The sequence below is a fragment of the Rattus norvegicus genome, chromosome 2, assembly GCF_021556685.1.
Source record: "Rattus norvegicus strain SHRSP/BbbUtx chromosome 2, alternate assembly SHRSP_T2T, whole genome shotgun sequence".
Taxonomy (NCBI): domain Eukaryota; kingdom Metazoa; phylum Chordata; class Mammalia; order Rodentia; family Muridae; genus Rattus; species Rattus norvegicus.
Window position 1 is genome coordinate 36,017,241 of NC_141535.1, and position 25,403 is coordinate 36,042,643.

At 43.8% G+C, this 25,403-nt stretch overlaps 1 protein-coding gene across 7 annotated transcripts in view; it reads right to left on the minus strand.

Annotated features, from left to right (window-relative positions):
* Mast4 (microtubule associated serine/threonine kinase family member 4) overlaps positions 1 to 25,403 on the minus strand; it is a 598,008-nt gene that overhangs the window by 398,256 nt on the left and 174,349 nt on the right. For all 7 annotated transcript variants that reach the window (XM_087613921.1, XM_087613914.1, XM_087613906.1 and 4 more), the window contains 1 exon segment: positions 2,957 to 3,081. In XM_087613921.1, the coding sequence (XP_087470047.1) occupies positions 2,957 to 3,081 (125 nt within the window).

Here is a 25,403-nt window from a genome sequence, read left to right on the forward strand (position 1 = left end):
TGCCTGGACGCTGCCATGTTCCTGTCTTGATGATAATGAACTGAACCTCTGAACCTGTAAGCCAGCCCCAATTAAATGTTGTCCTCATAAGAGTTGCCTTGGTCATGGTGTCTGTTCACAGCAGTAAAACCCGAAGACAGACAGAGCTCTGTCTAGCAGGACACCTTGAGAACCCCAGCAGTAAATGGCCCAAGCACATCCTGGCCTCTGTTTGAATTTAGCCACAGTTCAGCCACCACATCTCAAACCATCATAGAGCTTGTGGGTGGATCAGCTAATAATGTAAAGGATTCTCTGCTAAGAATGTTTTCTGGCACGTTTTAGGGGGTGTCCGTGTGTTCTCCATTAACAGTTCTCACTTTTGTATTCTATTCCCAAATACGTTAGGCTGCTTGGCATGCATTTTAGCAACGAAAAGGTCAGTTTGTGACTGGGCATGTGATCGCCTGTATTAGATAATAAAATAGAGAACTCACGGCAGGGTCACTTTTTGTCAGATGATTTACCCCCCAACAAGCACATCCATAATATTACCATTCAAGTATTAGGGTTGCAACGTTTGAATCACACTGTCAAAAATGATGAATTGTGAAGTTTTTTTTTTTGTTTTTTTTGTTTTTTGTCTTAAAAGGTAAATGCTCACAGAAAAAGAAGCTTTTAACAAATTCCCCAAGGAAAACAACTCAGTTAGCATGGGGTAGGAGGGATGCCGAAGGAGGTGGCCCAGCAATCCACAACCATCACTGGTTCAGACGTCTTCTCTGGACATTACTATTCTATGCATATGGGTGGTTAATTTTTCTGAAAGAAGGGTCAGAAAACTTCAGAGTGGAAGCCGCCTCCCTGACATTTAACACTGTCTTTGCGTTGTGCAGTCTGATGAGGTCCTAAAAGTTGGGACTTGCCTTGTTTAATTATCTCCTTAGTGCCAAGGCAGGACCTAAACCAAACTGTATTACGCCCAAATAGCCAACATAATTTGTCACCAGTGTGCAAAATTATCAAATACCATAACACACAGTTTTATATACACTATTTCATTTTTTTTTCAGTAAGAGACATTTAAAGACCTATCGCCACATCCCGTAACTTTACCACTAACCCAAAAGTAACTTATGTAAACTTTTTCTCTTGGCACTTGGTTTCACGGGTTTGTTTTTATCTGTTTGGTTGTAGAAAAATAAACCCTGGGCCTCACACATGCTAAGGAAGTACTCTGCCCTTGAGTCGTATCCCCAGACCAAGCCGTAAAGACTTGGAATATGAGTTAGAGTAGATCAGTACGTGCCCAATAAGGAGTTGGGAAGAGGCTCGGCAGATACAGTGACTGTCACTGCAACATGAGAAATAATGTTTGAGACCCCAGAACCCAGCATGGCATTTGACTGCAATCCCAGCACCTGCAAGGCAGAGCCAGGGTTCCTGGGCTAGGTGGCTGGAATTGGTGAGCTCCAGAGCTAGCAGAAGGCTCTGACTAACAAAGTAGAGAGTGAGCAAGGAAGACAATGATGTCAAGCTTGGGCCTCCACACATGTGTGCACACATGTACACCCACATGTGTGTGTAACCACATACACACACACACACACACACACACACACACGTTTTAAAAAAAGACATCCAGCAAGAAACAAAAATCTAATAAGCATAATGGTTAAAAGAATCAAGGTTATGGTTATACTGGGAAAAAAAAGAAAATTCCAAGCCTACGCTAGCAACAGAAGCACAGATATGTTCTAGCTAGTAAATTTGGGGAGGGTTAATACTGGAAGGTTATTTTTTTTTCCTATACAGGAAATCAAATCCAAGACTTTCCACACTACACAAGTTTGTACCATTTATAATCAACATTAAAAAGAATGATCTTTCCTAGAATCACCAACAGATGCGGAAGAGCAGGGGAAGTTTTTGGCAAGAAGCATGTTTGCATAGCCTACACCACCCGCATAGCCTATACCACCCGCATAGCCTATACCACCCGCATAGCCTATACCACCCGCATAGCCTACACCACCTGCATAGCCTACACCACCTGCATAGCCTACACCACCTGCATAGCCTACACCACCTGCATAGCTTACACCACCTGCATAGCCTATACCACCTGCATAGCCTACACTACCTGCATAGCCTATACCACCTGCATAGCCTACACTACCTCCCCAGATTGTTCCTACACTGCAAGGGAGAAAGTCAGGGGTAATGACTACAGAACGACCAGGCAGCACCTTGACCAGGTCATCAAATTAACATCAGTGAGGGACAGAGAGACATCCTGCAGCTGTTAAGAGCATGTCCTCAGGACACATCACCAGTTCTCAATTCAAAACAGGAATGTGCAAACTGGAGTCTCACTATGGGAAACAGCAGATTAGCACTCTACAAAAAATTGCCTATGATTTGTTTTCCAACAGTGTTGATGTCGGCAAAGACAAAGCAAGGGTGTGGGAGGGCACCAGATCAAAGGAGAGCAAGGAGATGGATGCTTGAGTATACACAGGACCACAGGTTGGGTGCTGCGCCGTGGAGGGGAAAGTGTTAGAAAGGACACGGTTGAGTCGACTGGTAAAACCGAACCAGATTGCTAAGCAGACACTGGGCTTCATCCATGAGAAAATTATTCAGGTTGACAATTGCAAAAGCACGGGGTACGATGGACACACATCTTACTCTCAGGTAACTCAAGAACTGTGCAGTGCACATAGATATATGGACACGCCACACACAGGTATACACAAAACAAAAGATAAGCAAGTTGGGCAAGGTGCTAGTTAACCAGATCTAAGTAAGAAACAGACTGCAGCCGTCTGTGTTTTTCTTGGGGGTGGCTAGGAAGGAATTGGCACACAGAGAGCCAGGTATGACCACTGCCCAGCCTGTGGTTAGCTTGAAGCAGTGAGACTGACCGCTGCGAGGCAATGACCAGTGCAATTCTGACCACACACAAGACACTCACCAAACTGGCTGTGAGCGAGGGAGCTGACTGGCCGAGTGCCTGGCTGCGCATGCGCACGAGGTTGGACGTCTCCGCGGAAGCAGGCCATGCCTGCCCTGCTACCGGATTCGGAAGGAGGTACCTCCCTATTAGAAGTAGAAAAGAAAACAGAGTAAGTGAGAGGCAGGGCACCGGTGTAGTTCTGTAGACACAGCGGACAATTCCAAACCATCCACGATCTTTCTGCCATGCTCAGGAGCTGTGCTGACTAGGAGCGACCAGGGAAGAATGTTCAAGTCCGGAGATGCCTTGGTCGGTTCTAGCCCTGACTTCCTACTGAATCCCAAGCAAATCACTTTATCTGCTGGGCACAGAGCGGGCTTGATCATGTTAGGGTGAAGTGGTTTTTTTTTCCTCCGCCTTCCACAAGAACGTTTTTAAGAATGCATGTAAATACATGAGATGCTCTCAGCATCACACAACAAGTGGGGTGTGTTTATGATGCTATTTGAAGACAATCTAACACTGAAAGCAATCTAGAAATGAGCTAAACGGGAGCCATGACCAAGAAGAAGAGGTGTCATTCTCTCAGGTGAAATGGGCTGCTGTCCCTTTCCCCAGCTTTTCTCTGTAATATGCGGGTGGCTGGTCAAACCTGTCTGTCACTTACATGATGGCTTCCATCTGTACAAACCAGGACATTAGGGCCAGTTTAGGTTCATTATGTAATTTCTATCAACCTTTAACTCATGCACACACACACACACACACACACACACACTCATATACACTCACACAATCATAACTCATACACAAACATTCACACACATACATATACATGCATATACACACACATTCACACACATACACACACATGCACATATATGTACTCACACACATTCACACACATGCACACATATGCACTCATACACATTCACACATATTCACACACATACACACATGCACACATTCACATATACACATACACACATGTACACACACAAATGTATATTCGCACACATTCACACACACTCACATATATGCGCGTGCATGCGTGCGCACACACACACACACACACACACACACACTTTAGAAGTCAATCACCTGATAGATCCACACTGCAGTTTACTCTGAACATAGGCTGCTATCAAGACAAGGGAGTTTGGTTTCTTTACTTCGGTAAAGTTGGAGTGCCTGCGACTATTAACATCGCAATAAACAGTGTCTGATTCTATCTGCTATGCCTTAGCCCTAGTACTAGTGACTTGACTACCGCTTATTGCAGAGTGCAAAGAAGAGTGGACGTTTTCTTGCCAGAAACGCAAACAATCAAAAGAGAGAGTCTTGTGTGCTGAGACTCCATCAGGATCTGCAGCGCGTACTGCTCGCTGGCTGCTCACCCTGTATTGGAAGGGACACACACTCCCTCCCTCAAGCATGCGTCTAACAAGCATGTCTGACTGGATACCGACTGTGACATATTACATAGTTTATCGCCATGGTGCATGCAGATCACGGGCACCATGGAAGCTAAGCATTATGGGTATCACTTATCAACCATCATGTTAAAAGATCTAATGCTTAAAAAAAAAACAAATCAAAGTGTTTACGGAATTTTACATTTTAATTAAAGAAGGAAAAATGGTTTCTTACTTTGCAAAAGTGATCATTTACTCATTAAATGGTGTAAGTACAGAAGCTACGAATGAAGTGGACTTACTGTCCTGACTTTAGCCTGGATCTAAAGGGTACTAGGGAAAGGAATTTAGCTACCCTCTCTTGGCCTTGGTTTCTCTAGCTCTAAAATGGACCTGCTATAATCAACTGTGCAGTTACTGAGGGAATTGGCTATAGAATTAAGTAGTATAATGGGAAAACATATTTTTAGGATAGGTTATTCTTCTCATTCACAACTAGAAAATATTCATATGTAGAAATAAAATCGCCTGGATGGCAGCAGAGAAAATCCCTCTGGACCTGCCCACACCTTTCCTTCACACTTTATAAAATATATTTTCCTGAGAATTCAGAATCACACTGATTTTTGTCAGTTGCTCCTCGTCAGCTCCATATGATAAGAGTATAACATTTTAAAGTATTTGTTTATTACTATTATTATTATTATTATTATTATTATTATTATTATTGTATGTGAGAGTACAGGTACATGATGGTCACAGCATGTGCTGTGGTCAGGGGACATCTGCAATGGAGTTGTCCTCTCCTTCTACCTTTATATAGGCTCTGGGATTTGAACTCAGGTCACTAGGCCTCCACAGAAAGCACTTTATCCACAGAGTGATTTTGCTGGCCCTGGAATGTGACTTTTCCCACTTATCAGCTGGAAGATGAAGGCTGCCAGTGTAAACCAGCACGTAATTAATTATCTCTCTGTGGGTCCGATCAGTGTTGTGGGGGAACATGACATTTAAATTCCGAAGTGTGGAATTTGAATAGTTTTTTCTTGCCTTATCTTGAAACATGAACTAAACCTGTACCAAGACACACTTTCAGACCTGTGGGTTCAGAAGCAGAACGTCAGTGAGAAAGGGCAGGAAAGCCATAGACTGTATTTAAGAAAACGGCATTCGAGGGAGAGTATGAAAACGTGGTTTCTTTATAACACAGACACAGCTCTGTCTGAAGGATATAACTTTTAGAATAGACCAGCTCACTGACTAATCTAAATGAAAGGCTTGAAGGGCTGGAGGTGTTGAGTCTCGTACCTTAGGTCATCATTTTCTTTATGTTTGGAGAGAGGGGCTATTGAAACGGAGTACCAGGCAGCGAGGCTAATGTGATATAGGGAATCCTTGCTGCACCCCCAACCCCTGCCAATATGCTTTTTAAGATCTAAGAATACACCCAAGAATAAACCTCATTGTTAACAACAGAAAGGTATTTTAGTTCAACAAAAAAAAATCTACACATTAGTTTTTCTTTTTCCTTTAGTAGAAAGAAATCATTAAATTGTGTTATTAAGATTCCCAGATACAGGAAACAGGGTTATTCATTTGCATACCCACAGTTCCTGGGGTGGGGGGAGGACAGCCCTTGATACAAATCAAGTAATTGCTGATTGGCTGAATGCAACTATACAATCTACATACTATATATTATACACTATATATTACACACTATATACTATATAGAAACTATACTATCTAAGCAACACTGAGTTGGTCTAAACAGGAAGAATACCAGTTTGTTTTCCTAAACTTTACCTATAAAAGCAGTGAGTAACTAGTCCAACAAGGCTTTGGTGCACACCAGACTTTGCAACATGCTCACAGCCCTGTGAGTAGAGACTCTCATCTTCCCTACTGATGCAGATAAGTTCTGTAGACAGGCAAGGGCTCACAGACAAGTAAGCAAGCTGCCAAAACCACTGTGCTGGCCCCTAAGCCCCAACTCTGATGCAAAAACAAAATAGTTATCACATATGCTTAGGAGAAAATATAAGTTGTATATCAAAAGGTGATGAGTTCTACTAGTAAGAAAGTGTAAGTGAGAGAGAGAGAGAGAGAGAGAGAGAGAGAGAGAGAGAGAGAGTGTGTGTGTGTGTGTGTGTGTGTGTGTGTGTCCTTGAAAAATGGGAACAAAATTATTCAAACCAAAGCCTGGCTTCTCGTCCAGTTCTTACTAGTTGTGCATCAGAGGAGTTGTTCAGCCTTGTCCTATCATAAAATCTGGTTCTCCTCTACCACTGCAGTAATAAAATACCCCATGTTTGCTGTGTTCTTAACCTGGTTATGTAAGCAGAAGGTACAACACTGAGGAAATGTTAAAATAGCATTTTTCCATGGAAATAGCAAAATCAGAATTCCCTCTGGAGGAGGGAATGGGAGCAAGAGGGGGACCAGGGAGGAGCATGCTAGACCAGCCTTTTCATATTTTATCTCCAGGGCTGAGGATCAGACCAAGGTCTCTGGTTTCAGCAAAGTGTCTTATCATTAAGTTCTATCTCAGGTCACTATATTTTATTATTTCAAGATTATTTGCTGGGTGTGTGGCAGGATGGCTCAGTAGGTAAAGACTCTTGCTTTGGAAGCCTGACAACCTGAGTTTGGTCCCCACATACAGGTGAGGGAAGGGAACGTACTCCACAGTTACCCTTTGACCCCCACGTGTGTGCTTGGCACGTGAGCATGCACATACGTAATAACAATGAAAATTTTTCATAGTTTTAAGAAGAATGTAGAATTTGGAATTCATCTCCCGGACCGAAAGTTCTACTAGTTCAACTCAGAAGTTTAAACAAAGAAATAAGCGTTGACTTGTGGCTGTAGACATTCCCATTTTACGTGAACCCGGGGAGTACACCAAACATCAAGCTTGGATTCCATACAGTTGGCTGGCAGGTATATGGGTTGTAGTGAATAATCCTCTGTTTCTATATGTAACGTTTTATAATTTTGCTTGGGATGTTATATCAAAAGTGTGTTCCATATTCTAACCCAGCAAAGTATTCCCAAGAGCCTTCCTCCTCGCCCTCCAAATGGCAGTTTCTAAGTGATCGATGATGTCACGAGGGTTCAGGATGAGGAAGTCTAGAATCAGGAAGGGATCTGATGGACAGTCAGAGCGAAGGGGAAGCAGGAGGAGCCTCTGTATCATAGCCAACAGCTCCTGGCTAACCCTCGGAACAGGCCAATCTAGTCTTGTATCTCTAGGCTGAGGGAAAGATGGACTACGGACAGGACCCAGAAATGGCGGAAGGAATGCAAAAGAGCCAGGGCCCTTTGCTCACTCATGCTGACCTTCCGCTTGCAAAGCTTCCTGTTGTTAAAGCTCTCAGGACTCTTAAATAAGGAGAGCCCTCTGGTGCTACCTTGCTTTTTTGCTGACATTACTACTAAAGTTCATTCCATGTCTTATTAACCACTCTCATACATAGATTCTACCTCATTACAAAGAACAAAGGAATGCCTTCAGTTCCTTTGCTTCCACACCTGAGCTTAACCTGGCAGACGACACTTAGATTTAAGAACTAACCAGTCACTGCCCTTGCATGTATCTTAGACGCTCTTTAAACCTCTTTAAACTCTCTTTAAACCAGGATGGAAAGGACGCCGGCAGCTGAGGTAAGTAATAACTACTCCAGTTCTGGGTGACTTTAAGCTCAGACTGCCGAGTCCCATCACTGAAGGCCAAAGCTGATTCTTTTGCTCACACCACAGCCTTCTCTAAAACCTCGGGCTCCTCATTTGTAAAATGGAGGAAGACAAACAGGGTTGATGTAAATCCGAGTCAGAAAATACGCTATCGAGTTCAATGCTCAATCAAATCAGCTTCAAATGTGATGCCTATAACTGGAGGTTATAATGAGGAAAAAAAAAACCAGAACAAAACATGTTAAGATACTAGGAAAATTAATTAGTAAGTGCACAGACATGTACATAATGCAATGTTTATCATGTAATAGGACAGATCCCAGATGTTATTATTCTTGCTTAGGTCTTATCCTAAAGAATCCCACAAATGCTACAAATTAGATGGTCTGGTAATACAACACATGGGATACATCCTTTCTGCCTGGACCCCCCCATTAGTGTTAATAGGGGAGAGAGAACACCAGATGGGTCTAAGGCAGTCGTTAGAAGGCACTAGCACAGCGCCGTAGCTGGTAGCGATCACATCAAACTTCATATAAATTTACTTTCTGATGACTACCAAGGGCTTCTAAAAAGTGTGTTGCTGTCACATTCATGCATCATTTGCTGACTACGGTTTAAGAAAATTAGCATCTGTCAACAGCATTGTTCGGCTGCGAGGGGTGGAAATTAATGGGTGATACCACTTCTAATGTGTTGTACAAGAGGTGAGCTTGCTTAGCAATCTGGCTGCTCATTTCAATACCAAATGGAGCTTGTGGTCCCAACTGGAGCCTTGGTTAGCACCGTGCTCTTTGAAAGCATGTTTCTGAAACCCCACCAGGTTCATGTAAGCTCTCCTGAAATATCCTCCATGGACCGAACCAGAAATGTGTGGGTACAAAACATAAGTCTATATTAAAGCTGAAATCAACTGCCCAGACTGATTCTAGAACCTATCACGCACGTCTGGGTCATCTGGACTACTGGCAGTGGATTCTATGGCTGTACATCAAGGGATGCTACTTGTCAGAGGGAGCAGGAGCCCCGCCTTCATCCATAGTTACACGATAACATAAATGTTACCGAGCATGCACACAGACCCTGTCCTGGTTTTACCTAAGTGCATATTAGCCTCTCTTGGAATGTGCTTTCCTTTGCTACTACCCTAAATTCCAAGACAACGTAAAGCCGGCAATTTTATGGCTCACGCGTTCATTCAGGCACGAGATACATGCTTTCCAACCATCCCACAGGTGGAACTCTCCCTCCAAAACAGGAAAACACTAGGTCAGCAATAATTTTCAGCGGCACAGCCATATAAAGAATTAAATATAGCCTCTAGAGATCTCCTTTATCATCGGGGGATCATGGTACCTGACTAGACGTGAAAGCGCCCATTAAAAAGGTTCCATATCACCTGAAGGGCCTCGTAGATTTAGCCATCAGTCTACGGCCTTACATTTGAGGTTATTTCTTTTGGATTATAACCAGGATATCAAAGGAAGATGGAAGGACTACGTTTAAAAAGCGCTGCTTCAGTCTGGCTTCTGGTACTCAGCTATACTTGAGAGCACTGAAAAAGAAGCTTTTCCCTCTCTCTAAGGCAGCAACCAAGGAGCTAGCTAACGTGGCCAGTGCCTTGTTCTTTCTTGGTGGGTTTTGAGGGCACAGGAGAACCATATCAGGGGTGTAGAGAAAATAGAGGAACCATTACGGGGGTTAGGGGATAAGAACAAAGCCTGACGGCTGGGATGGTATTGGCCGTGAGCACACAAATGGCTCCAAGTTTTTTTTGTTTTGTTTTGTTTGTTTGGTTGGTTTTTTTTTGGGGGGGGGGGCTGTCTCTCAGCCAGTTCTCCCAGCATTAAAAGGAGGAGCCAGACTGCTAAGCGAGCTTACCTCCCACAGAACACATTGGAAATGGTATACATGATTTTGGATACCAGCCTGTTAGGTCCTTCGGCATTCCCTGAAGCTCTCACAGTAGTTTCCTGAAACCCCCTACTTACCCACACTCCCACCATTCAACCCTCCACATTGCCTAGTAAAATGCCCCCTGCTTGACAACTGTTTAGAGACCTCCACAAAGGATGTGAAAGCGAGGCCTCAAACATTTGCACATCCATCTTCCGAGCAGCACTTGCCCTACGAGCTAAAAGAAGCCACGCATCCGCTGATGGGTAAAGTTTACCAGATGCAATGGAGTATTAGCCTACAAATGGAACGAAATTCTGATACTCGAGATAACACTGATGAACCACAAAGACATCACGCTAAATTAAATAGGCTAGTCACACAAAGCTAGATGTTCTACGATCCCCCTTCCATAATGTACCTGGAATAGCCAGCTCACTGAGGCAGTACAGCCATGGCTTCTGGGTTTGGGGGAGGAGAGAGAGAAGCCCTCACATAATGCATGTTGTGTCTCAGTGTGGGATGATAAAACCGTTCCAGAGATGGATAGCGACAGTGGTTGTATAATGATGTAAGTGTACTTAATGTGACTAAATCAAGCACTTAACAATGTTTAAAACGTTCAAGTGTATTATGTATCTTTCACTACACATTAAAAAATACCAATCTCCTCTGTTTAAATCCCTATCTTCTAGGGGGGAAAAAAAACAATGGGATACTTGGGTTTATCAAAGCTGCAGCTACACAATCCTCATCAACTCCCCCCTACTGCAAATTATACTTAATAACCCGCTCCCTTCCCATCACAAGGAGGGGAAGTAAACTTTTATTAAAGTGTTCTCCAAACTTCAGACTCAAGGAAAGGTTACAGCCCACGCTAAGTCGCTGGCTGGATCTGGCCAGGATCGATGACTCAGCAGCCGTCGCCTGGGTGTCCTCCATCATCACACAGAGGTCCTTCCTCCATGCCCCATTGCTCGCTCCTAAACACTTGGCCCCTTGCTTGGTCCTAAACACGACCCTCATCCCCACAGCAATTACAGCCTCCCTTATTCATCTTGCCCAGTGCTACAACAACCTGGCTCCCTTCATCTTCCCTCTCGCATGGGTGACTGCCTTGCGATTTCTTGTCCCCACTGCCAAGGACCGATGAGAAGGCATCGGCAATTCGGCTAACTCATTCTTCTTCTTAACGGCATAAATAAATACAGCTTGGGAAACCAGCAGACGAGAGACCACAGTGTTAAACTGCATTGATTTCAATATTGTAGGGTATGTTTATGGTATTTTTTTGACACAAGAGAAGTCCAGAGTACAGCCCTGATGCCCAGTTCTTAATATCACTGCCCACTCTACAGCAATCCAGCTGACACAGAAATTGAAAGCTGAATACAAAAGTGCGTGCTCGCACACACACACAGAGGGGGGGTAGAGGCTTTGGATGGTGTTGTGATAGCTGATATGGGCTTAGTAGGTCTTGGGTATTGGGGTCTTCTCTACATTAGCCATGTGACTCAGATTCACCAAAGACACTGCCATGTAGCTTCTAGAACAGCATTCTCTAATTAACACAGAATAGAAGGCAACACTGATAAATATCTGGTGACCTAATCGAGAACAATGCTTTGAAAGAAGCTTATAGCACAGGAAGCTGGCACCAGCATTCTTTGGAAGTTAACAACTTCATACACTTCGATAGACTTGGTAGGTGACAGAAGTCTTGGAGAGTGACTGAAGCCTGGACCATGCTCGCAAGAGCGCCGGGAACTATAGGAAAATGGCAGAACACACATGCCTACAGCACGGAATTCAAAGCCTTTGGACAAACCACAGGGCTATAGAGGTCTCTGCAGCTGCTGTTGCTACTGTCAATCACGGCTTTAGTTTGAAATCAAACCCAACTTTGGTACAGGTACTGTGGTAAAGGCAGTTCAAAGATACATCAGTTCTGCGCACCCAATCTAATATGGACAGCCTGCTACTCATGCCATTTTATGACAGGGCAGAGAAATGCCAACACACAGTGCATTTTTCAAGGGAACAACTCCAAATGGTAACTTACAGAGAAATTCATGTGGCCTTTTGTTTGTTTTCTCTTAAGTTGTTCTTAAAGCAGGGTTTCGTATCATCTACCACGACTACCTCTCAATCTGCTTCTGAGAAGTATAGGTATCAGGATCAAATCAATTAATGCATGGGGCAGAGCATGGTAAGCTATGTTCCTACAATTCAACTCCACCACTGTCTTCGCCTGTAGTAACACTCAGCAAATTCTTCCACTCTGCAAAATCACCCAGCTTTGGCCTCTGACTTCCCTACTGTTCTCAGATCACCAAGGCCGTCTCCCCTTGGGTGGTGTGCCTGCCCGAATTTAAAAATCTTATTTTAAAAAATAAATATTAGTTTGGCTCTGAGCTCTGTTTGCACAGGTCAAAGGCAAAGGGGCGACAGGAAACTGACTTTTAAGGTGGCGCTAAATAGAGGCCCGTCTAATGAGGACGCTGTAACAAGCCATGAACACCATAACGACCCTGTGAGCAAGGGCCTGGAGGAGGCGGGTGGTGGTGCTGTGATGGCAGCTAAGAGACACCGGGCAGAGGTCAGAGTTAACCTGTGAGATCTGGCCTCCCTCCACTCGGGTATTGAAATATAATTCAGTAGAATGAATTGCTAGACATGTCTAAGCCCCCGGGGAAATGACAGATATTGATGAATGCTGCCGGCAAGATATATGGAAGGAAAAGGCAAATAAATAGAACAATTTTTTTTCTCAGAGTCATTTTTGTGGATTGGCGGAACAGCTGTTAAGGCGCTTGTCAGCCCGCTTCTTCCTTCTGCCTCCCTCCGCGTATCTGTTTCCTTCTCCCCAGTCTGAAATCTCCTCGAGGACCAGTCCCTGCCCTCCTCAAGATGATCACCAAACGCCTAAGAGGCACCTCTCCTCCATGCCCACCCGGTTTGTTCTCAGCCCAGAGACTGGCATCCCACCACGATTTCCTTCCATCTAAGAGTAGCCTTGGCTCCGCCAGAACCTGGAAGCACGCATGCCCAGTTTCTAACCCGGGGAGTAGATTCCAGTTCCACAGTACTTGGCCCCAGGAATGTGCTTAGCATTCTCCATTCAAACCCTGACCCTGCCGTAGCTGTCTGACCTTGTCCGGACTCTTTCACTTTTAAGCTTTAATCGTCTGCAAATGTTCTACAGAAAGGGGATGGTCCTTTCACAAGGTGAACTAACCGGGGATTTAAATAAACTATTACCGAGCAAGGCAAAGCAAAAGCCCACAACAATAAACAATACCTTAGCCTCCCGTACACTCTCCCTACTGTATCTCTTCCCTATAAGGAGCCTCCTCCGCCATGGCCAGGATGGAACGAGCCCTTTCCAGGGCTGGGCACTTTGGGAACACCGATTCTCATTCCAAAAGCCAGGTGGACTCAGCATTACAGGTGGGCGAGCAGCCAGGCACAGGCCTGCATCCTGGCTCGACATTCACTTGCTAGGAAGCCCTGGGTGAACGGCTTTCCCCCGTGAACTTGATTTTCCTCACATCTAGTAATGAGAGTGGGCAACATATGCAAAGTGCACAGTGCTGCTGACCGCCCGGACTGCAGTGCAGGCGTAGACACATCACCCTCTGGGGCACGGCTGGAAAAGCAGCGCTGCTTTTAAACCAGAGACGCTTCCCAGTCTCTCCCATCACGCTGCGTTCTGCACGTGCGAACACCAGTTGGCTGATTCTGATTCCCAGGTACCCTACCTCCTCCAGCTTGAAAACTCCACGTCCTCTGAGGCTGCAGCTCGCCTCACACTCAGTACAGCACCACGGCCCATACCCAGAATGCACTGCACTTCTGTAGAAGGGCACACTTACACCTCCTCTCTGTCTCACGTGTGTTCTCTCCAGGAGAGTTAATCCCTTGCTGTCGTACAGTTCCACATTGTCTAGATATTGAAATATATGATTCCCTTCTTTGTTTCATGACAGCAGCAGCAGCAACAACAACAACCACAACAGCAACAGCAAAAGCCCTCAGGGGCCTTAAACTTTATGTGGAAGCTGCCCGGCCACTTCTCTGGCTTTGATTTTTATCTTTTAAGAACCATGTGTATGGGTCTACCACCGCCACAATATACTGCAGATTTCAGAGGGAGCTGCCTACCCTCAATAGACTAGAAAATGACTTGTGCTGACTATCTGACTTTTCAGAGAAGTTATGAAGCCTGCTCAATAACATTCCTCTCCGTGACCAGATGCTTTGATTGATGTCGCTGAATGTCACCCACAGGCCTGTGACGCTAAACATTGCTGACAGTTGTCCTACATCTGAACAGTTATTATAGAAGCCAAGGAGAAATCAGGGACCAGGAGCCTTACGAGACAAACGAACAGGACAAAAACAGCCTTAGAGGGGAGAAAATAAACTCCACAAACACCAAATATGCAGACATTTCCAGCCAGCCCCAAATTCCTTTTCAGGCTTCCTATTATTCAAGGAAACAGCTACTCATAGCTCCTTCCATTGAAGAATGTGTTACTATGTTTACTTCCTTAGACCCACTAACAATTCCCTGCTGGGCCTACTCCAAACAGACTTCAAGTTCTTTCTCCACAATAATGATACTTATATATAATCCCTAAAGACTTATTTTCTTTTTTGCCTTAAGAAATGTTTGTTAGTGTTGAGTAATAGATTAAGTAAGAAACCTAGAGCAATTTTTTATCTGGTTTGTTTTTTATGGTTACAAAGCAAACATTGTTTCAAAATAACATACAGATCTCCCCTCTTGCCTTAATGGCAAACATTTCAAGGTCCCTAGGTCTGGTTTGAGAGGTCTCAGTCAGAACTGTAGAAACTGCTCTCCAAAGTTAGTAACTGCCAAGTCCATCTGGTTTAAAAACAACAAGATCTATGGGGACATTTTTATCCAAGCTGCAACCCTATGTCGTGAATGAAATCTTCCCAGATACCCACGTGCTTTAGAAAGGACATCATAAGAGTGCCCTTTTATTTAAGGAAAGAAAACTCAAAGCCCAGATTAGCATCATGATCACCTCAGCTCGGTCTGAAAATGAATGGCAGGGGCAGAGCAGTCTTTCCATTTCTGGTCTATTACTTAGCCACTGACTACTTCTGAAATCTCCCAGGACATTAAGTAGCTGTGAACTCCAAGGTCACAGCTCTTTGTTTTACAGTAACACCAGACTCCTTAACGTTTCTTTCTTTCTTTCTTTTTTTTTTTTTTTTAAGAGAGAATTCGTCCATGTTTATGGGGAAATGAGTTGGCTGAGATAGGAAAGGATACCAATCAGCTATTCCAATCAACCTCAAAACGGCCATCTCTCAGGCTTGGAAGCCCGATTATTTTCTGCTAGCCATTCCTTTGAGCACATCTATTCTTGAGTTATTTGAATCCACAGAGAGCACCGTGGGTGCTGGATGGCATCATAACAGGGCGCAGACACACTAGCTTTCATACACCGATTACACGTTACACATCAGGTCTGTCGTCTGTCATCTACAAAGATGGTCCTCACTCCAAGGTAATAAAGGAGAGAGTGGAGATGCATTAATGTCTGTGTACCATGCCTCTCACCCATTGTCACTCCTGGCTCACAAAGACCTATGAGACAACGCGTCTGACAAAGCCTAAGTATAGAATCATTCTAATACCTCATGAAAGGATGGCCACATGCAAATAAAGGAAGCCTAAAGAAGACAAGATTCAAATGCAAGTCTACTTGTATGCCCCAAATACTGCACTGAGTGTACATAGACTAAAATGGCAGTTCTTTACTTGAGACTTAACTGGCTACACTCTAGGCTCCTTAGCAACACTGTTACCAAGTACTTAGTGCTTGCAATGTGTAGAGATCTGCCTTGAGGATACAAGGAAAAGTCTCAAGGAATCTATGAACGAGTGAAAGGAGTAGCAGGTATACAAGTAATGATATGGAGAAGCAATTTATCCATGGAGAAAGAGAAAAGTACAGGAAGATGGGCACCTGGGGAGCGAGAGAAAGATGGCAAGGGCAACAAAAGCAGTAAGAAGGGGCTTTAAACGGGTCTTGTTTTGTTTGCTTAGTGTGGCTCAGATCAAACCTCAAACCCAGGGTCACACGCATGGTCAGCAAGACAACACTGACCACTGGGCTATACTGCCAGCCCTGGAATGGAATAGGAATCCAGAAAAGATCAGTTCGCTTCCTGTTTATACACCAAGGAATAGAAAGGCAGCACTTACCACTCTGAGTGCACACATAACTTACTGCTTTCCTTTTAAAACATGTTATTTCCGTGTACCAATGTGGTCAAAGACTAGCAAAAGAGAACCGAGACCAACCAACCAAGCCCTCACGCATTAATATTCCTACCAACCAGGGCACAGACATGGAGGGTTACCTAGCGTTCATTATTAACTAAGGAGGTTTACATTTATTAGACTGGCCTAAACTTTTTACCCTTAATCTGACTTCAGGGAGACGCTTTAGATAATAAAGGGGTTTCCATCCTTCCGAGTAACTTAGAGGAAAAAATGGAGGCACCTCTTTCCTTAAAGAACAGTAGGTTAAGTGTTTGCATACGTGCACAGCACACACCATTGCCCATGCCTGTGACTTACCATTCACACATGGCTCTCCCTAACAGGCAGGGACGCTGCCTGAGCTGACATGGAATCCCTCTAGAAGCGGAATATGGCGCAATACTAAGAATTCACACTAGCCACAGCTTCTTACTCAGAACCTAAAACTGGGTAACTTGTAAAAATAAGAAAAATTCCTTCTCATAATTTCAGAAGTTGGAAGTTCTCGAAGGGGAAGCTGGTATATGGTCTGATAGTGACCTGCTTCTTATAGCCCCCCTGGCACAAGGCAGATCAACTAAATGCAGGTCTTAATCCCTCTGGTGAGACAAGAGTCTCTAAAACCTAATCATTCCAAAGACCCTCTGCCTGCTGCTATCGCATGGGCCACTGTAGAATTAGGACTGTCCTTGAGTTCCTATTAGGAAGAAGGAAATAGGTAATTAAATATCATTGCTCAGGCTGGAGAGATGGCTCAGCAGTTAAGAGCACTGTCTGCTCTTCCAGAGGTCCTGAGTTCAATTCCCAGCAACCACATGGTGGCTCACAACCATCTGTAATGAGATCTGATGCCCTTTTCTGGCCTGCAGGCATACGTGCAGGCAGAAAGCTGTATGATGTATACATAATAAATAAATATTTAAAATGTCATTTCTCTCTCTCTCTCTCTCTCTCTCTCTCTCTCTCTCTCTCTCTCTCTCTCAAGAACTCACTGTGAGGGACGACTCCAAAGTAAGGAGGAGCCTTACCCCATCACCTTCCCTTCAGACTCAGGTCTGAGACAGGGTACCTGAGCAAGAACCATGAGAGAGCAGGGAGATCATCTGTCTAGGCAGACACAAGAAAATAAATGTAGCCCCGGAAATATGCATTGATTAAGTACCTCCATGACAACCCAGCACGACAGTGACAGATGTAGACCACCACCACCACCGGCCTCATTAATGTATCACAAACACTAATTTTTATAAATCTTTAACCTTCTCTACTGGGGGGTGTTTGCATTTCCTTCCCTTCTCTTTCTCCTGTGGAGCTAACTAAAAGTTGGCGTCATTTCCAAGAAGTCAAAATAACGTGGACACCCCGAGGGGCTCTGACTGGCTGAAGAAAACAAGCTTGAGAGAGAGATAGATGGCCTGGCAAGCTCGATGTCAGGACAAGGGACAGGGCTCCCACTGGCATGTTCCACTGGAGGAGGTGGCAGGGGTCTTTGCACAGCCATGGGAGGAGCGTGTACAGTGATGGAGGATGGCAGGGGGAGAGAAGAGGGAGAGGTCTACAGGGTGGGAATAAACAGAGGAACACGTTCTCAGCAAGAAGTTTCCACACTTCCCTCAGCGTGGGAGATGAGGTGATTTACTTCTTAAGCAAAAACGGAGCTTGAGAAAAGAAAGGACAGGGTGGTTTCACCCTACAAGACCCTCGCTGAGGTGTAAAGCCAAATGTAGCATTCTTAAGTTGTGGGACTTTAAGAGGTAACAGTTGGGCATCATGAAACCCGACGCTTTCCAGACTGGAATATTTGCTTTGTGAGGAATGTTTTACTAAATAAAATTTTACATCTGTTTGTTCTGTGTGTTTGCGCACATGTATGGACACGGACAAACATGATGTGGCATACTTGTGGAGGTCAGAGGACAGCCAATGGGGGTGGAATACAGGGATGAAATCTGGATGGGTCAGACTTTAGTGGCAAAGGCCTTTACCTGCTCAGCCATCTCACCAGCCCCAGGCGTCACACCCAACCATAATATCATCAATTTAGCTTTCCTACACCCCACATGTTATACTACTGACTCAAAAGGAGTCCCACAGCATCCGTGATAGGGACTAGAATGGCACTAGAATGATACACTACAGCTAAAATGTATCATTTGTGAAGGGTCGAAAAAGTCTCTGCCATCACAGCCAGGCCAACAGTCAGTTTTTCCAGCACAGAGACTTTGTAAGCACGAAGAAGGAGAAAAGCGAATGGATGTGCACACATTCATTAAATCACAGATGTGCACACATTCATTAACTCACGGATGTGCATGTCCTGTAATCTGGCTTTGTCCATCTCTCCCACTGCCACCCCTGAATGAAAGGGGGGGGAACCCAAGTTGAAAGTATCAAATAGCACCCCAAGGATTTCTTTGCCCCTCATAAGTATACAAAACTTCAAGATCTTAACATTTCGGAGATTGCTTACGAGCCACTGAGCCCACCTACTACTCACTGCCCAACACCAGACAAGTCCCATGGTCCAGAAACATATTTTTTAAGAGAATATGGGAGGCAGGTGCAAGACAATAGCTAGTAAACAACAACAAAAGGAACATAATTGTCCTTCTACAAAAAGTTACCAATGCCTTCAGCCAGGGAGGATGGCACACACTGTCATACATGTGATTCCAGAAGGTTCAAGGCTGGTGGGCCCTAGACATGAATACCTTGTCTCATAAAAAACACCTTTCTAAAGCACAGCAAAAATACAATCTTTTTTTTTTAATCCTAAAAGAAATCTAAAGAATGAATAACTTGAATTTTTGATACATGGATTTAGCAAATTGATTTTTCTCCTTGGGAAGAATCACCTAGAACATAAGAACTCAGCTAGACAGGGTAGTGCAGGAAACCTCTAGCTTCCTGAATTTAATTCTATAGTTGTTTGGTTTGTTTCTGTTAGGTTTCTTAGACTAACTGGTATAGACAGCCTCTTACAGAAATATCTGGATGCACACCATCTTGAAAACCACACCAGAACAAACTTTAAGTAACCTTGTAGACGGTCTCATCTTTGGTGGCCTTTGCAGACTCTTAGTTACTAGATTTAGTTTGCCCCATCCAAAACGTCCAACTGAAGGCCGGAAGAGCAGACTTAACACCCTTGCTTCCCTAGAGAGTATTTCTGCCTCAGAGATCTTTAAATGTCACACTAACCATGACTTGGGGCTCAAGTTAACCATTTTCTCTACAAAGAGCACTTCCAATACCTATTGAGAAATCACACTTTTTATGTAAAATGGCCTCTCAGTCAGTACCCAGGACTGTATCCTAAGTTTTAAGTCCTTCAGGCTTTATCAGGTATAGAGCTGTAAAACTTCAGTCAGTGGGCTGAACTGGTCTTTGGAACTCCTTCCCTTACCAAAGGAAATGGCCCTGGCTTTTGTCTGTCTCTTGGTAGAAGGGAAATAAGTGCACGTGGTTCTTCAAGCTCTCATCGGTCTCTTTGTCTGCCAGCCCCATAGGCCTGCCCTCTCACCTCCTGCCTCACCAGAGTCATAATGGGTTGGAAGGAGAGATGTGAGCTTCCTTGAGAACTGTGTCACCTGTTTGGGATCGTCGTGCGGCCGCTTGGCAGCTCAGGGCCAGGAAGTGGGATGTGGGCAGGCAAGTTGAGAGAGGCAATGACTCCTCAATAGTCCATCTGCAAGGGCGATGGATGGCAGAAGCCTCTCTGACAGCGCCGCTGGGAGGCAGCATCTGCCAGAAGAACCAGCCAACAGCTGTGTGTCCCATTAAGTCTAGGTCTCAGGAGATCTTTACCCTGACAAGGAAAAACTACAGTTGCATCAAAACATTTACCCTACATGGTAAATGCCTGGATAGTTCAGAAAAACACCCAGGACAAGAAGTGACTCCCACTCTCAAGATTGTGAATGGCTCCAAAGGCTTCTTAAAACCTGGTGCTCTTGCATGAGACAAAGTGAGACCAAGACAAAGGTACCAAAACAGTTACCTCTACTTCAGCGGATGATTCCTCCAAATGTGGTCAGACACCCTCTACCTTTATAATCTTTTGCTGATTTTTGTAGGATCTACAAAGGACTAGCAGACCGATTTAGAAGAATCCCTGCATTTGGCCATGCACTTTCAGCAGAGGCTTCGCAAGTACTCGGTAACGGAAAAGCAAGTACAAGCAAACGCATTCAGTCGGTAGCACTGCAAATGTGAATCATGAGTAGCGCCGGCCTTGCCCGTCTTTCCTAACACCACCACTGGCCAAAGGGAACGAACCCAGATTGAGAGTACCTGAAGAGCGCCACAAGGATGGCTTTGCCCCTTGTAAGTTTTAAAATGCGCTGAACTCCAAACTAATCAGATTCCAAGAACTGCTTCTCTGAAAACTAAGCCAATCGACTCCTCACTGCCCTATTAATACCGCCCAAGGTCCACATCCCAGGTTGTTTCCTGAGATCCTACCAGGTTTGGATCAATCCCTGTAGGATGTTACCACTCATGCTAAAACTTCTTCCCATCCCCGTATGGCTCCGCTCTACTGTGTCTAACATGCTCTGGAATAACCCTTGGCCAGGGCTCTTACCTGCCTTCCGTGGGACCAATGCCCCCCCAAAGACTCATGCCCGGAGTGAGCTCATCCAACATCAACCGGGGCTTCACTTTCCATCAGGCCTCAGACTGTAAGAGGGTTCTCAGTGCTTCTAAGAAATTCCGTATTCAGACTTCCTTCCTATTTCTTCCCAACCATTTGCTAGTCTTCTCTCCCTGCCTCCCAAAGAACCCTTCTGACATCCTCTCAGGGCTCAATACAAGGACCCTTGAAATTTGTTAAACTGCATGGGTTATTTAACAAAACATAGCAAACTTTTTTAAAAATCCAGCAATAAGGAAATGGACATTAAAAATTAAATTTCTTATCAACCTACAGTCCCCTTGAGCACCACATCCTACCTCTCCGCCCAGCTGTGTCTTCTTGCACTTTTTATGCTAGAGTCTAGCTGGATGATTCTGCCTAATCCTCCCACTCACACATCCTTCCCAACTTCCAGATCTACTTGGGTCCCACACATCTAGTTCCTTGGCTTAGTGTAGCTATACCTGTTTATACTGACCCTATCCAGGCTCTGGTTAGGCCATACAACCTCAATCAATCCTACAGGTCTCTCAGGCTTCATTTTTATCCTCTACACCCCACCCAGTGTTGTGCATCTTGCACCAAGATCTAGCTATAGGAGACTACCTAATCTCCCCTTCCAGGCACCATCCCAAGCCATGGATCTATGCCCAAACTCCAGGCTTGTACAAGGACACATCTGTTGCAAGCCAGCCCAGCCCCATGAATCTACCTGCCGTCTTTTTACCTAAACCATATCTAAGCTGAGCCTAGCCAAATATCGATGCTCTGTCATACATAACCTGATGTGACTACACCGGACACAGAACTAACAAAAGAAGATGACATCCACGTTATCATCACAAAACTACAAACAATAGGAAAGATCGAATTGGCATTTCCCCTAAAATCCACCATTCCTACAGGAATGCTTGTCAGTGCGAATTACCTGGATGAGACCTTAAACACAGAATTTAAAAAGTAAATGTCATCAAAGAATTCAAGGAGATTAGTGAACACACCACTACCAGCACCACCAACTACTCCTCCACCACCACCACCACCACAACTAAAATAAACACATATCAATGAAAGTGAATAACAGCCTGAGTGATGCCCAGGGCAACACATGATGAAAATGATAAACACTATCTAGGAATTGAAGACAGAATTCAATAAAGAGAAAAACTGAAAAAGAATTCCACGTGGGATGGGGAAACTCAATAACCCTACTAGAAAACTCAAGGGGAAGCTCTCCAAGCAGAATGAACCACACAAAAGGCAGAATATCAGGATTCAAAGATTAAGTAGAGGAACTAGATGAAATAAGGAAAAAAATAGGAAAAATGCTATGTAGGAAATATGGACATCATGAAAAGATCAGACCTTAAAATTACAGAAATTGATAAGGGAGAAGAATCCCAGGTCAAGCATAGACCAAATGTTCAACAAGATCATAGAAGCAAACCTTCCCAAAATAAGGTAAGACCACTGTACAAGATACACACAGAACCCCAAGTAGAGAAGACAACCCCTCCCCACAACATAGTTGCCTTAGCTAGGGTTTGAAGTAGCCATGAAACATGTTAATCTGATTATCCCAGTGGGGTTGTGGAGACAGAAATGAGAGAATCATCATTTTGAGGACAGTATATCAGACTGGATCATATAAACAAATAAAGCGTAGGCTAGGAACAGCCACTGGAATTAACAGTAGTCACTGGGTATCCTTGGCAGGAACAGTTGGGTGCAGGCATACTCTGGGGTGGGATATGTAAGTGAAGACAACACATCCAAAACATTGAGAAAGCAAATATCTGTGTGCTGTGAAAGGTGTGAGCAGGGATGGTATTAGTGGTAAGTGAGCAGGGCCTGTTGGGAGCCTTTCTTGGTTTCTTCTTTGACTTATTCATCATGCAGGATTGAGTTGTTCAGTCTCTGTGAGTTCATAAGTTTACTATAGATTTGTTTTTGCTGTTTTAAGTTTTGCTGCATTGTGGTTAGGAAGGATACAGAGAGTCATTTCAGTCTTTCTGCTGTTGTTAAGGTTTGTTTTGTGTCCCAGAATATGGTCTCTTTCAGAGAAGCGTCTGTCGGCTGCTGAGTAGAATGTGTGTTCTTTGATGTTCATGTGAAACATGCTGTAGATAACTCTTAAGTCTACTTCATGTATGATGCCATTTAGTTCTGATGTTTCTCTGCTCATCTTTTGTCCAGATGGCCTGACTATTGGAGAAAATGGAGTATAGAGACCATCTACTGTTAATGGATTGCTGTAAATCTGTGTCTTAACTACCAGTAGTACACTTTATGAAACAGTGTATCAGGGTTTGGTGCATGTGTGTTTAGGATAATAACGCCTTCTTGGTTAATTTTTCCTTCCCTTAAAATGAAGTGCCCTTTTTAATATATTCGAATTAGCTTTAGTTTGAAGTCTGTCTTGTCAGATAGAGGATGGCAATACCTGCTTGCTTCCTGGTCCCATTTGATTCCAGTTCTTTTGCCCATCTAACAGAGAGTCTATCTTTAAAGTTAAGGTGAGTTTCTTGTTGACAACAGATAATGAATTTTGTTCCTTGATTCATTCAGCCAGCATGTGTCATTTGTTTGGAGAACTGAGGCCATTACTACATTTTTGAAAGGTGTGTGTCACCATGTTGCTGTTTTGTTTATGCTCTCCGTGGTACTTTGCTTTTAGTAATATTAGGTTAAATTATAACTTTGTTTTCTTTCTACAGCAGTGCTTCTCAACCTTCCTAACACTGCAACTCTTTAATTCATCTCCTCTGCTGTGGTGACTCCCTAGCACAAAACTATCTCGTTGCTACTTTATGAATTTAATTTTGCTACTGTTGCAAATTGTAATGTAAATATCTGATATGCAACCCCTAAAGTGTTTCAGCCCACAGGTTGTTGTACAGTCTACTGGCTATGTTTATTCCTCTTGTCACCACAGTATCATTTCCTGTATTTTGTTCACATCATAGAACATTTTTCTTTTTCCTTCAACTTCTAGGTTGGCCTTCACGGTCTTTGAGAACTTTAACTCATTTTTCCAATCTCTTCTGGCTTCCAAAGTATTCATTGAGAAATCAGTTTTGATTCTGATGGCTTTTCCTTTAAGTAATTTTTTTTCTCATGTACTCTTTCTTTGTTCTAATGTTTCAACTATTGTGGTAGTCGGAATATGCTTGGTCCAGGGAGTAGCACTATTAGAAGGTATGGCCTTGTTGGAGTAGGTGTGGACTTATTGGATGAAGTGTGTCACTGTGGGTGTGGGCTACACACCTCCTAACCACTTGGGAGTCAGTCTTCTCCTAGCAGACTTCAGATGAAAAGGCAGAACTCTCAGCTCCCACTGAACCATGCCATGCCAACCTGGACGCTACCATGCTCCTTCCTTGATGATAATGGACTGAACCCCTGAATCTGTAAGCTAGTCCCAACGAAATGGTGTCCTTGTAAGAGTTGCCTTGATCACAGTGTCTGTTAACGGCAATAAAACCCTAAGACAGAAGTTGGTACCAGGGACTAGGGTATTGCTGTGATAGGCCTGACCATACTTTTATGTGGAAGAATGGATTTATGGGACATTGGATTTGGAAAGCAGTGGAATGCTTTAAGTGGGGCTTAATGGGCCATCCTAGGAAGAATATGGATGACTTTGTTGCTAAGAGTGATTTGAACTGTACAGATCTGGCCCAAGAAGTTTCAGTGGAGAGGAATTTCAGTATGTGGCATAAAGACTTTTTTTGTGATATTTTGGTCAAGAATGAGGCTGCTTTTTGCCATTATCTGAAGAGTCTGCCTAAGGCTAACTCCAAAGAGATTTAGATTAATTGCTTTTAAAAAGGAAGTCTCAAAACAGCCTGGTATAAATTCTGTCGTGTGGTTACTACAGTCACTCTTATGAAGAACATTTTAATGAAAAGGAGCAAGCTTAGAAAGGAAAATTATAAAATATATGGTTCAAGTATTAAAAAGGCACCAGGAAGTGAAATGGAGCTGAATCTTGTGTTCAGAGAATATTAAATTGAATTAAGAGAGTGGTAACCTTGGGAAAAGATCCCATCCTGCTAAATTCAGGTCCAGGCATGGTAGTACAAGCCTTTAATCCCAGGAGACAAAGGCAAACAAATCTCTGAGTTCAAGGCCACCCTTGAACAGAGCATGTTTTACGTGAAGAAAAGCTTAAGCCCAGGCATTGGTGGTACATACGTTTAATCTCAGGATTACAGGAGACAAGGCCTTGCAGATCTCTGAGTTCAAAGGTCAATCTACAGAGCAAGTTCAAGATAGACAAGCTTAGGCAGCAAGGGAGTTGGAAAACTGAAAGTTGACGATAATGTAATAGAACAAGGGGGGCATGTTCCAGCCTCATGAAGCAACAGAATTCAGCAGCTTTGGTCATTTACCTCCGGTTTTAGAGTCAAGAGAAGAAGATACTACTGAGACAATTGATGCTGTTAGCTGGAGCTAAGAAATTAGTGGTGATTAAGAAGACACCAACATCACTGAAGTGAAATCTTCTGAGAA